Consider the following 14,468-nt stretch of genomic DNA (forward strand, 5'->3'; position numbering starts at 1 on the left):
CCACTGTTAGGTTTTTTTGGATAGCTAATTTTAAAAGAAAAATGGACCCACTGACAGGTGGTCCCACCTTTATCCTTTAAAGGTAACTCAAGAGTGGAGACTCCAAGATTTTTACCTGTTCACTGGAAAGGAGGATAACCAGGGAAAAGGTCCTCTCCCAAAGCACCATCCTAATGGAAGTCAAACCCTACTGGGCTAGGGAGAAAATTTTTCCCTGTTTTCCACAAAATAATATTGCAAAATGGATTTCAACTCTCTTGCCAGGTTCTAAAAAGGTGTTCCCTAGAGGATTTAGAGATGATACAGAGGTATTTTGAGAGTCACAATGGGTTGTTCTTCCCTTCAAGGTCTTACATAATTTTTCTTAGGAATTAACCTACAATTTTACTCCCCATTTTAGGGGCACCTGCTTTTCTATCTCCTATCCAATGTTCTTCCAAAAATATGTTTGATATAAGACAGCAATTCTAGGAAGTCATGATAATTCAGTATTTTGTCATATTCAAATTGTTGTCATTACATTTTTATCAGTTATTAAAAAAACCTTCAATAAAATTTATCAGTTTGGATGTATTTTTAGTGAAAAAGATTTTTAAAACTGATTTCTCCCCTTTGTAAGCATTCTAAGCATTATGTGATTTAACCTAAATGAAGCCTAAGTCATGCAATTTTCTATACATATATGACAAAATTAGGAATATACAGGCTTACAGATAAACGTATATAAATGGAGAAACCATTCAGAAATTCCTAAAGGTTATACAGGCAGGCAGGCATTATTTCCTATTCCACATGAATTTCTTACAAATACTTACAAAGGTACACTCTCAAAACCCAAGCAATAACCACTATTATCTTCAACAACAAAAATTTTTTTTCCAATTACAGGAAAGACTTTATTACAGTTTGAAAGATCGATATTTCAGGGGAAAAGGCACCACAATTATTACCTTTACTTTTTTGTGTACATGGCACAAAAGGAGATATGTCAAGTTCCCACTCTGGAGTTCTTATAACCTCTCATCTTGGATCAGTGTGGCTTCTTGGGTGAGGTATCCTGGCTTTAGAGCTTAAAGCATTTTTCATTGTATCTATGTATAGTCACACAGCCATGATAGGACACTGGCCTGGGCATTGCAGCCACCCCTGTGATGATACTTGTTGCAGGATCATAACAGAGAATAGTGTCTGTGGCTTCTCCATTTTCCCGTCTTCCACCCAGGATATATATTTTACCATTACACACAGACATACCACAGTTTTCCTGTTGAACCAAATACATTAAAAAAAAAAAAAAATTAACTCTGGAAGGCAAGGAATTTGGTAGCAAGCTGAAAAGTAAAATAAGACATGCTTTAGCAGACAAAAGTCATGAAATAAACTCCCTTTTGTTGAACTCCTGCTCTATGTGTGAGTGCTAGATAATTTTGCATGAATTAAATGTTAAAATAAAATATATGTTATGATTGGGGCCAAGACGCAGGAGGTGAAGTGGGGGTAGTGGACTGAAAGAAGGGTTTTAACTTAACAGTAGTTGAACAAAAATATTTTTGAAGAGTGTGGCTTGCTTCTCCTATTACAGGGAGGTCCTTTATTACAGCAAGTGGCTATTACATGACTAAGGAGTAGGAACATTATTCATTATGTGGGATTACCCACAAGCTGAATGAATGAACGAGAGAAAGACTCAAAAACAAATTAACAAAGCACTGTTACAGGAGCCTTGGCTGGGTTATATAAACTCCCCAAATAATATTTTAACTTTGCACAAAATGGGATTCTTAGCTGAATTTTACTCTTCTCTGTCAATAACATAATTATTATAAGAAACAAACATTCTTGCAAGGACGATAGTGATTCTTCCAAGAAAGAAATTACACTAAAACTGTCTCCCTATTTCCTGGATCTGGTTATGCTGCAGGTCAAACATTCTATTTACATTAGTTTAATTATTCAATTACTTTAATTCATAAAGTTATTGCAAATTATTATCATCCTGTTCCTATATAACTAGCAATGAGATGGGTTCTACCAATCAGTACAATAATAATTTTTACTTAACTAGATTTGCTGTGTATATAAGTTTTGCTTTTTTTTTTTTTTTTTAAGATTTTATTTATTTATTTGAAAGAGTGAGCACGAACAGGTGGGGAGGGAGTGAAGGGAGAGGGAGAAGCAGACTCTCAGGTGAGTGGGGAACCCGACATGGGGCTTGATCCCAGAACCCTGAGATCAGGACTGGAGCTGAAGGCAGATGCTTAACTGACTGAGCCACCCAGGAGTCCCTAAGTTTTGTTCTTAAAGAAGAAATTAAATCTTGGTAGACTTATGTAACAGAAGGTAATATCTTCAGGTCTAAAAGAATTCATGAGAACTTGAAAGTACCTATATGAGGGGCGCCTGGGTGGCTCAGTGGGTTAAGCCGCTGCCTTCGGCTCAGGTCATGATCTCAGGGTCCTGGGATCGAGTCCCACATCGGCTCTCTGCTCAGCAGGGAGCCTGCTTCCCTCTCTCTCTCTCTGCCTGCCTCTCCGTCTACTTGTGATTTCTGTCAAATAAATAAATAAAATCTTTAAAAAAAAAAAAGAAAGAAAGTACCTATATGAGAGTTTACACATACCCAGAATAACTTGCCTCATTATCATTAATGAATGACAAACTTTTATCTGGAATAACACCCATGAATTACACCAATTATGTGCCAAACTACATTTTTCATCTAAAGCACAGTGAGCTCTTTCTATAAACTCTAAAAAGTTCTGAATACAATAAAAAACTTTATCATCCTCAGTTTTCAGATAGAACCTAGGCTACAGTATTGAACCTTACAGTCACTTTAATGATGATTCTTAAACTATATGATTATAGGATCTTATTACAATGTCATTTCAGGTAATAATGCTCAGAAATAAATGAAGCAAGCAACCTTGAAATCAGTTATTCCTTCATATCAGGAAATTACTTGTATTAGATACAGTAGCTTATTTCACTCTATTAGAATCTCAAAAGTTGTGACAGCTAGTAAGAAAAATAATTTATTGGGGCGCGCCTGGGTGGCTCAGTCAGTAAGCGTCTGCCTTCAACTTCCAGGGTTCTGCAATCAAGCCCCATGTCGGGCTTCCTGCTCAGCAGAGAGCCTGCTTCTCCCTCTCTCTCTGCTGCTCCCCCTGCTTATGTGCTCTCTCTCTCTGTGTCAAATAAAGTCTTTTTTTTTTTTTTTTTAAATGGAAAAATTGGGGCACCTGGGTGGCTCAGTGGGTTAAACCTCTGGCTTTGGCTCAGGTCATGATCTCAGGGTTCTGGGATCGAGTCCCACATCGGGCTCTCTGCTCAGCAGGGAGCCTGCTTCCCCTTCTCTCTCTACCTGCCTCTCTGCCTTCTTGTGATCTCTCTCTGTCTATCAAATAAATAAATAAAAATCTTTAAAAAAATGGAAATATTATCAATACATGATTTTTTAAAAAAGATTTTTACTTATTTATTTGACACAGAGAGAGAGATCACAAGTAAAGAGGCAGGCAGAGAGAGGAGGAAGCAGACTCTCTGCCGAGCAGAGAGCCTGATGCGGGACTCGATCCCAGGACCCTGAGATCATGACCTGAGCTGAAGGCAGAGGCTTAACCCACTGAGCCACCCAGGTACCCTTTTACATGAAAATTTTTTTTTAAGATTTTATTTTTCTAAGTAATCTCTAAACCCAACAGGGGGGTCGAATTCACAACCCTGAGATCAGGAGTTGAATACTCTCTTGACCGAGCCAGCCAGGTGCCCCACCACATGAAGTTTTAATGTTATTTTTCAAGACTGAACGAAACATGATCCTAGTATTAAAAAAAAAGAGAAGCCCTTCCCTTAATTATTATTTTTTATAATGCTTAATGTTTAAATGTTAAAATTCCAACAATAAACAAAGTCAGACTTTTTCATTTATTATTCTAAACTTTAATGACAGTTTAAATACCTGGGCTACTGAAGAGGGATTGAACAAACTTTATAACGGACCTAAAAAAAAATTCCACAATTTTCCAAAGGATATTTCTGACAAAAGTTTAAAAAGCAAAATACGTTGAAAATAGCAAGCTGTGGCTTTTGGGGATTATGAACAGTCAAGAGGCATGGACATGATAAGGGACAGAAACAGAAAAAGGCTACATTAGGTCCATTAGATCTGCAACAAAGAGTTTTTTTTTTTTTTTTTTCCAGCTTTTTTTTTTTGCCACTTAGTATTCTAAGCATTTGAAAAAAGTTTGACTTGGGGCACCTGGGTGGCTCAGTGGGTTAAAGCCTCTGCCTTCCGCTCAGGTCATGATCTCAGGGTGCTGGGATTGAGCCCCACATTGGGTTCTCTGCTCGGCAGACAGCCTGCTTCCTCCTCTCTCTCTCTGCCTGGCTCTCTGCCTACTTGTGATCTCTGTCTGCCAAATAAATAAATAAATCTTTAAAAAAAAAAAGAAAAAAGAAAAAAGTTTGACTCAAAAAATTGTCTAATAGGAAATGACAGTTGATTTTCCCTTTTTCACCTATAGCATTAAATGGTAGGCAAACACTTAAAGATGGCTCAAAAATTACCTATAAATAATGCTTACAAAGATATTCTTCAAGATTCTTATTTAAGAATTTTAAGATCTTTTTAAAGATTTTATTACCTATTTGACAGAGTGAGAGAGAGAGTATAAGCAGGGGAAGCAGCAGAGGAAGAAAGAGCAGCAGGCTTACTGCTTGCTGAGCAGGGAGCCTGATTCACGGCTTGATGTGGGCCTTGGATCCCAGGACCCTCAGACCATGATCTAAGCCGAAGGCAGACGCTCAACTGACTGAGCCACCCAGGCGCCCCTATACAGATATACTTAGGGGTATTGGTAATAAGAATGGACTGAGGAGAAAAGATAATCCCAGAAATCTCAGTGTTTTTTTGCTTCAAGAAATTTGACGTAGAATATTTGATTTGGATTTCAATGATTTTGTCATCATAGATTTAATAGACCTCTGAGCTAAGTGATTTTTCTTTGAAATTTTCAAAGTCACTGTTATTAATTAGAAAAAAATGTACCATTTGTCCTGTTGCTTTTTCATAGCTTTATCTCAACCACGTAGTTAGAAATATATTCATTATATGCCCTGCATTATGATAGATGCTAGATATTATCTTCCTAAATTGTTATCATTTTCTATAGTATAGCCAAGTTCTGAATGAATAGTACTTCTTGGTGAAAATGCATCGTACTTTAAAATATCCACTTTATAATATAAGGGGCACCTGGGGGGTTCAGTTGTTAAGTGTTTGCCTTCGGCTCAGGTAATGATCCCAGGGTCCTGGGATGGAGCTCCACATCAGGCTCCTTGCTCAGTGGGAAGTCTGCTTCTCCCTTGCCCACTCCCCCTGCTTGTGTTCCCTCTCTCGCTGTCTCTCTCTCTGTCAAATAAATAAATAAAACCTTTAAAAAAAATACCCACTATAAGCCAATAAAGGTTAGCTTTCATCAAAGAATTCAGAAACTGGGGCATCTGGCTGGCTCAGTTAGCAAAGCATGTGACTCTTGATCTCAAGACTGGGAGTTCAAGCCCCATGTTGGGGGTACAGTTTACTTAAAAAAAATTTGTAAGTGTAAACACTTGTCACACAGGTGAATGTGACTATAATATGGGTTTCTATATGGGCACACCTCAGCTCTACAGACTGTCCTTTCCAAGACAGGCCACTCAGCTAGAGAAATGTGATTCATTTTTACTTAACTGTGATATATGAGGGATAGAAAATTATATTCCCTCTGTACCATGAAGCTGAAGGTCTATTATATCCCCTCTGTACCATGAAGGTCTTATTATGTCCCTTTTATCAGCTGAGGCAATGTTACTTTGAATACATTACTAATTAGAGATTATACTTCAATGTCAAAAACTTTAGAAAAATGGTGCTACATTCAAACCCTATTCACTTTCTTTACAGTCTATATCTCTTTACACATTTGCATATAAGACTCTTAAAATGAGTTAGAAAAAACAGTATTCTCAAGAAGATGGAATTCTGGTATGGAAATAAACATTTATACCCATAACAGATTATGACTGCCATAATATAAATGCAAGTGCAGTGACAGATCAGAAAAGGAGGAGATCAATCCTTAACAGGGAAACTGCAGTTTGTTGTAACTATGAAGTGGTCCTTCAAAGAGGAGTAGAATTACAAGTAGAGAAGATAGAAAAGACATTAGAGTCTGAGACGGCTTCATGAACCAAGGCAAGAACACGTAGGATCTATATAGCAAATGCAATTTAACAGACACTTAACATAATTGGGATGAAGTTGCAGAAAGTGAATCTGAACAGACAAGCAGAGGTCAGACGACAGAAGGCCTAGAATGAAGTGGGGAAACTTGGATTTTATTCAGTATGTTTCCAATCAAAGGAGACGCATAATAAGAATTATGGGAAAATAATCAGTGGCAAAATGGGAGACAGAAGCAAGACATTAAAGAACACTAATTAGAATATTATTATTTTTGTTTAGGGAAGAACTGGTAAGAACTTGAACAAAAGCAGGAACTACAGGAATGGAAGAAGAGGAAACACTCTTGAGGACACAGAACTGATATACCGGATTCAATTTAGGAGAAAGTGAGGAAACTCTAAGAAATTAAGTCTAGGTATGAAATAATAGAAAAATATATATTGGTCTTGCCCCTAGTTCCTGATACAGAGCTCCTAAATCCCTTGGAATTTCCCAAGTGATAAGTCCTTTGTTCTAATGAGGCAATTGTTGGTGGGCTTCTGGATGGGAGGGCTAGTCACCAAAAAGATCAAGCCATAATCATTATCTTAAAACTTTCAACCCCATTCCCCATTCTCTGGAGAGGGGAAAGGGGCTGGAAATTACATTAATAACTACATGATGAAGCCTCCATAAAAATTCCCCAAATACAGGATACAAACAGCTTCTGGGTTAGCGAACATATCCATGTGCTGAGAGGGTGGTGCACATCAGCTCCAGGACAGAAGCTCCTGTGCTTGGGACTCTTTTGGACCTCACCCTATGTGCCACTTCATCTGTATCCTTTATGATATCCTTTATTATATAATAAACTGATAAACACAAGTATTTCCCTAATTTCTGTGAGCTGTTCTAGGAAATTACTGAACCCAGGGAGGCGGTTGTGGGAATGTTAATTTAGAGCCAGTCAGTCAAAAGCACTGGGGGACAAGCTGGAACTAGCGGTTGGCGTTGGAAGTAGTGGCAGTCTTTTGTTTTTTTAAAAGATTTTATTTATTTATTTGACAGAGAGATAGATCACAAATAGGCAGAGTAGCAGGCAGAGAGAAGGAGAAGCAGGCTCCCTACTGAGCAGGGAGTCCGATGGGGGGCTTGATCCCAGGACCCTGGAACCATGACCTGAGCCGAAGGCAGAGGCTTAACCCTCTGAGCCACCCAGGTGCCCTCAACCTGTGGAATCTGGTGCTAACTCCAGGCAGATAGTGTTGGAACTGAACTGAACTGTAAGACATTCAGCAGGAGATGGAGAATTGGTTGGTGTAGGAATAAATCCACATATCTGGTGCCAGAAGTGTTGTGTGAGTAAGGAAGATCAATCCTAAACAGGAAACTGCAGTTTGTTGTAACTATGAAGTGGTTCTTCAAAGACGAGTAGAATTATCCATTCACTAGGTTTTCCATTCACTAGGTTGTTTGGAAATAGAAAAAGTAGGCTTGGGGAAGAAGGTGAATTCTGTTTTAAGTTTGAACTCCTGGGACATCATAAAAAATATCAAATAAGCAGTTGGAAATTTGAGTCTGGAGCACGAGAAAAAGGTTTTAATGAAGATCAAGATTTGAAATTAGTACTGGGCAATAAATGTGACCACTCAGAAATGGAGTATAAACTAGGAAGCAGGTAGGGAAAAAAGACTCAAGGAATACCCATATTTAAGGGCTGGGCAGAAAAAATAAGAGAATATGGATGAGACTGAGGAGATTATTAGTAATGACCTCTGAGAGAGTAACTCTAGACTAGTAGATTGGTAGATCCAGATTTCCAGCATTAGAACCATCAAGCATTTTGGTGGTTAGAAGGAGAGTAGGGCCATAAATCAAAGGCTGAGCAGAGGCTTTTTGGGAGGCAGGGGGTGGAGATGGAGTAGGGATATAGGTAGTGTGCATGGATGAGACCTAAGTCCAGCCATTTCTTTCTTTCTTTTTTAAGATTTTACTTATTTGATAGAGAGAGGCACAGTGGGAGAGGGAACACAAGCAGGGGGAGCAGGAGAAGGAGAAGCAGGCTTCCCGCTGAGCAGGGAGCCCAATGTAGCGCTCAATCCCAGGATCCTGGGATCATGACCTTATCTGAAGGTGACACTTAATAACTGAGCCCCCAGGTGCCCTCACCCATTTCTTTCATAATAAAACCACAGAAGGAAAGAAACCAGTTTGGGAGCACTTCTTCTCTTTCAAAATACATAAGAGATAGGGATAAGGACTGGAGTAGATTCTGAAAGAGGTCAAGGGAAAAAAAAAAAACTACCAGCCCAAGTGCAATGGTTGCTTCACCATGGGATGGTAGAAAATAAGGTATTTCAATAAAACAATTCCCTGAAACAAGTTTAAAACAGGAATACCATATGCTTTATGTGGTTTTAAAAATTATGAAATAATTCCAGTATGCATGAATGATATTAACAGTGAAATTACAGTATATTTATAATGGTCATGTATTTGGTCCCTCCTAAATTGATTTCTCTTTTGGACTATTTTAGGTCATTACCTGTCGGCTGAATGTATTCTGTACATGCATCCAGTAATCTTCAACTGGATCATAGCAGTATATTGCCTTGGTCAGCCCACCAGCAACATATATCAAGTTGTTTAAGGATACAGCTGTTATACACCTCTTGGCAATTGGGATAGCTGCACGAAGTAGCCAAGAATTGGTTTCTGGATCATAAGATTGAACCTAGTAATATATAGAAATATTTTATTGAAATTTCTAAACCAAAATGCAAATTTACTTAATAAAAGTCTACCAATATATAGAAACACAATTAAAAATGGAATCCCATTAATTACAGTAATTCACATTAATTCACAGAATTAAGAGAGGTTAGCTTGATAGAGAAATGCCTGAATTATAAAATTCTCAAAAGAAATGCAAATTTATTACTATCAAGCAGAATAGAATAATAAACACAAGTTGTTTCCAGATGAACAGATACTACACTATCATGATAGGTTTTCTTTACTTATTTCTACTAAACAGTCTACATTTTTTTTTTTTTAAGATTTTAGAGAGAGAAAAGAGGAGAGAATGCACGTGAATTGGGGTGCAAGAGGGAAAAACAGAGGGAGAGGGAGAGAGAGAATCTCAAGCAGACTCCCTGCTGAACATGGAGCCCAATGTGGAGCTTGATTTCACACCCTGAGATCATGACCTGAGCTGAAATCAAGAGCTGGACACTTAACTGAGCTATCCAGGTGCCCCAACAGTCCAGATTTTTAAAAAATTGTTCATACAGGATAACTATGCCTCAATCTGAATACCATTTCTTTATGCTTTTAGGAAGTCCTTTCTGCAAAAGAACACAGGAAACTTCAGTATACTCTGAATGATCACAAATTCTAAATTCTAAAATAGTAACATTTGGCCACATTATATTAAATTTAATTAAAAAGATAACTGACTGGGTGCCTGGGTGGCTCAGTCAGTTAGGTGTCTGACTCCTAGTTTCAGCTCAGGTCATGATCTCAGGGTTGTGAGATGGGAGTCCCGCATTGGGCTTTGTGCTCAGCACGGAGTCTGCTTGTCCTTCTCCCCATGCTCCTCCCCGTGTCCTCTCTCAAATAAATAAAATCAATAAATAACAGATTGACAAAATTTAGTTAACAACTGCTAAACAGTTTGGCATCAGACAGTAGTTTCCAGAATAACAGTATTTTCTAAGGTGTCAGGAAGACAAATATTCTTTTGTCCCAGGGATTCAATGAACTGCAGCAACTCTGAGCTGTCCTCTATTGACATTACAGATGTTTCTCTTCCTCTTTTTTGCTCTAAAAAATACTTATAAAGTATGCAGAAGATGACCCAGTGGAAGCAGTGTAGTTACTATATTTTATTCTCTGCTAATTCACTTCCCAACTGTTTTTTGTGAGTAATTTTTTGATTCTACAGACTGTAACAGGAAAAGGTTTAAAACTATTTAGTAGAATATCCCAATGCTGAGAGTAGTTTTGTTTCAAAAAGATTAAATAATGCTTTTTACAAAAAACTGTTAGATATATTAGGACTTCACTTCAGTAACTTGAAACTTAGTGTTTTCCCCCCAAAGTGTAAAGTACTAGACAATTTTTAAAAGGCTCCTCACACTAAGGGACCTCGCTATTTATTTGATAAGCTTTCTGTATTTTTCCTCCCGTATACATAACTGGTAATTTCTGTAAGAGAACATGGCTTACCTTATCAGAACAAGTATTATCATCAGGTCCTCCACCAATCACAAACAATTTGCCTACACAGCTAGTCACGGCAGGAGAACTCACTGCTTCCTTAAGGGGAGCAACTTCAGTCCATCGATTTGAAAAGGAATCATAACATTCTACGCTGCTAAGTCTGTTTTGTCCATCATAGCCTCCAACAACATATACCTGTATGTGAAATACATGGAAAAATCTTAATTGTCAAAAGTCTGAATTTTTTTTTTTTTTTTTAGATTTTATTTTTTTATTTGACAGACAGAGATCACAAGTAGGCAGAGAGGCAGGCAGAGAGAGAGGAGGAAGCAGGCTCCCTGTGGAGCAGAGAGCCCGATGCGGGGCTCAATCCCAGGACCCCAGGATCATGACCCGAGCTGAAGGCAGAGGCTTTAACCCACTGAGCCACCCAGGTGCCCCAAAAGTCTGAATTTTTTAACTAGTTGGTTAAGGAATTAAAGGATCTCTTCCCTTTAAAAGCCCTTGATAACTATAATTGCAATAAATCTAGCTTAGTTTTTGAAACTTTCATTAGCACCCTCTCACCACGGGGGAGACTTTTTAGACTTTTTTTTTCCTAATAGCCCCTGCAAATGAAGTTTTAATACCACCATATACTGTATATCCTTTTATGTCCTATATGTATATCTGTGTTTTACACATGGAAGAGTACAGTTTTTTTCATCCCCCAAAATAATCTTCACCCCCTTAAGGGTGATACTGCTCGCACTGAGAATTACATGATTGTTTAAATGCTCACACTCATGGATGATGAAAATGTTCGATTATTATGAAGCAATAAAGCTACAAATCTAAAATATTAGATAAGGAATACTAGACCATAAGAACACTGAAGGCAGTGCCTATCTTGTTTTTCATTTTAGTATCAAGTGTGCTTAGCAAAGTATCTACCACACAATTAACTCTATACTATATATTTCAAAGGGCTTCCACAAATCTAAGGAAGGCAGACATATTAATCTTTATGTGACAGCTGAACTAATCAACAAGTCATTTATTAAATGACCTATATGTAGATAATCCATTAAGAATAATGAGATACGTGGGGCGCCTGGGTGGCTCAGTGGGTTAAGCCGCTGCCTTTGGCTCAGGTCATGATCTCAGGGTCCTGGGATCAAGTCCCGCATCGGGCTCTCTGCTCAGCAGGGAGCCTGCTTCCTCCTCTCTCTCTCTGCCTGCCTCTCTGCCTACTTGTGATCTCTCTCTGTCAAATAAATAAATAAAATATTAAAAAAAAAAAAAGAAGAATGAGATACATAAGAAACTTTTAACTTGGGGCGCCTGGGTGGCTCAGTGGGTTAAAGCCTCTGCCTTTGGCTCAGGTCATGATCCCAGGGTCCTGGGATCGAGCCCCACATCAGGCTCTCTGCTCAGCAGGGAGCCTGCTTCCCCCTCTCTCTGCCTACTTGTGATTTCCCTCTCTGTCAAATAAATAAATAAAATCGTTAAAAAAAAAAGAAAGAAACTTTTAACTTAAGCGAGGTTCTTCAGTTTAACATCCACAATTCCTTTAATCGACAGTCATTATCAACTCTTCCCTCCATATGAAGTAACTATTAAGTCCCACTGAGTCTTCTTTTACAGCATCCCACATCTGTCCCTTTTGTTTCTTACTGCCACTATCCTACTTCAGGATCCATACCATTTTGTACTTCTCAATTAATCTCCTGGTCTCCACTCTTGTGCTCCATCAACCACAGATTAATCTTCCTAAATACTTCATCAACTCCTTTTAATAGTTCAGCAACAGATGCCTAAGTGGTCAAGGCCAAACCTTATACACCTACATTCAAGTCTGTCCACAATTTATCTTTCTGTATGCCTCCAAATTTCTAGAACAGCCAATGCTATTTTGTATTTCAAGGCTGCACTTCTCATATTATGTTAAAATGATCTCTTGGTGGGTTTGTTCTCCCAACACTAGGAGGTTCAGAGAGGTTAAGTAACAACTCAAGGTCACCCAGCTGGAAGAGTATATGGGAACTGTGGCACAATGTAGCAATTAAGGGCATGGCTTTGAAGTTAGCAGAAGCAGGGTTCAGTATCTAGCACTGCTATGAAATGTAAATCTTGGGCAGTTTACTTATCCTCTGAGAGTCAGTCTTCATTTCCTCAATAAAAATGTAGACAGTAATAGTACCTATCACATAATATAATTTTGAGGATTAATTTTTTTTTACCATTCTCTTGCATTCATAAATTAAAAATATATGTTGTGAGCACCAAGATGAAAGTACTCTAGATTAAGAAAATCTTGAACTTTTGCTTTGCTCCTGCTTTATTACTTTCTGTGTAACCTTAGGCAAGTGACTTGATTTCTCTGAATTAGGTTTCTTTAAAAACTGCAAAAGTTATACAAAATTTTCTCTAAGATTCTTTCCTACTCTTAGATTCTCTATTCCAAATCATCTTACCTAGGTTTTCTTAATAGAAATCATTTATAAATTTAAATACTTTTATAGGTTTGAATTCAGTTTATATTGTAATTTTTTAGGGTAACAGTTTCCATGACGTGAGTACTTACTTTTTAAGGTATGAAAGATTCCTTTCATGTCTTGATTTATTGCTTCTAAGTTTTAGGTAACTTCAAGTCAAGTATACTAACATTTGTCAAATAAATCTATGTTCGCCAATCCATACATGATATTTGAGACATCCATCATTTGTATTTGCCTTTGTACTTCCAGACTAAATAATTACAATTTTTTTTAGTCAGATCTCTTCTCTTTCCAACCACTTCAATATTTTAGCTGCCCCTTTCAGTAATATTTTATCATTCTTGAAGGATGGCTACCAAAACTATATATAATACAGCAATTACTGACAAACTAGTGATTTCAGAAAATAGCCAAATAGAATTAGTTTATTTCTATTATATCTATCTCAAGGTCCCCATTATTTCAGTGACCTTGTCGAGAGCAGCAGCACAAAAGATCAATAGCCTTAGGAAGTTAGCTTTCCAGCTGTGCTTTGAGACACTCTTAATATTCTGTAGTATAGAAATTTCAAGCAGGCTCTATGGGGAAATAGGGGGAGGGGACCAGGCTGAGTGGGAAGGGTTCCTACACCATCTCTGTTTCTATTAGGGCAGCTCTGTTTTCTCATTGGTGACTCTAAAATGTCTCCACATGAGGGCCCAAGAGGTAGCAATCTTTTTAGAAGGGGGTATCAGGGAACCAGTCAGAAATACACATGCAAGCAAGTATACTGCTTTTATTCAGATTGCTTATTAATATAAGATAGCTTTGAAGGAGCTAATAGAGATGGAGGCAAAGAAAAACTAAAGGGTCCTTGGTATATGCTGCTGTATTTTTATCTGTTCTACATAATGTTTTATGTTAGATTTAACTTTTTAACTTTAAAAAGGATGTAGCTGCTTTTAAAAAGCTTGGAACCCACGGGTCTACAAGTGTTTCTCAAGTTCCTAAGGACAGAGAATGGCTCAGAACCAACATATAATTATTTATTTGTTTTTTAAAGTACCCTCCACAACCAGCATGGAACCCAACACGGGGCTTGAACTGTGAGATCAAGGCTGGAGCTGAGATCAAGAGTCAGATGCTTAACTAACTGAGCCACTTGGGCAACCCCCCAAATTATGTATTTAAAATATTTATTAGCCACAGTCAATAATCAATTTTCTAAAATACACTGGTGAATTTATCTTAACACTATTTTAAATTTGTTTTGTCCCTAACTTGTATAAAGAAAAAAGATAAAATAACATCAGTCTAGATAAATATATCTTTGCCTGACTGCCAAAGTCAGTAAAGGGAAAAAGATTGCTTGGATTAGACATTGGCCTGTTTTTGTACTCGATGTAACTCCTTTATTTTCCAATGCTTCTTAAGCTTTCAGACTCCAATGGAGCATGAAAAGAGAAATGTGCTGCACTGCCACAAATTCCAAATTGGGAGAACAAAATATCCATTCAAAAGTACAGTGTCAAATTGTTTATATCTTCAGTTTATCTATTGAGGTTAGAAATGGAAGG

General features: G+C 37.8%; 1 protein-coding gene across 7 annotated transcripts in view; it reads right to left on the bottom strand.

The window, feature by feature from the left end:
• Positions 1 to 237: 237 nt before the first annotated feature.
• KLHL24 (kelch like family member 24) overlaps positions 238 to 14,468 on the bottom strand; it is a 45,205-nt gene continuing 30,974 nt past the window's right edge. For 5 of the 7 annotated variants that reach the window (XM_032339489.1, XM_032339481.1, XM_032339471.1 and 2 more), the window contains 3 exons: positions 10,439 to 10,627; positions 8,754 to 8,942; positions 238 to 1,264 (listed from right to left, as the gene is read on the bottom strand). In XM_032339489.1, the coding sequence (XP_032195380.1) occupies positions 1,064 to 1,264; positions 8,754 to 8,942; positions 10,439 to 10,627 (579 nt within the window). In that variant the 3' untranslated portion in view covers positions 238 to 1,063. The remainder of the gene's footprint in view (positions 1,265 to 8,753; positions 8,943 to 10,438; positions 10,628 to 14,468) is intronic. The other 2 variants (XM_032339524.1, XM_032339513.1) reach the window with 2 other exon arrangements.

This window comes from Mustela erminea, chromosome 1, assembly GCF_009829155.1.
Source record: "Mustela erminea isolate mMusErm1 chromosome 1, mMusErm1.Pri, whole genome shotgun sequence".
NCBI classification, from domain to species: Eukaryota; Metazoa; Chordata; class Mammalia; order Carnivora; family Mustelidae; genus Mustela; species Mustela erminea.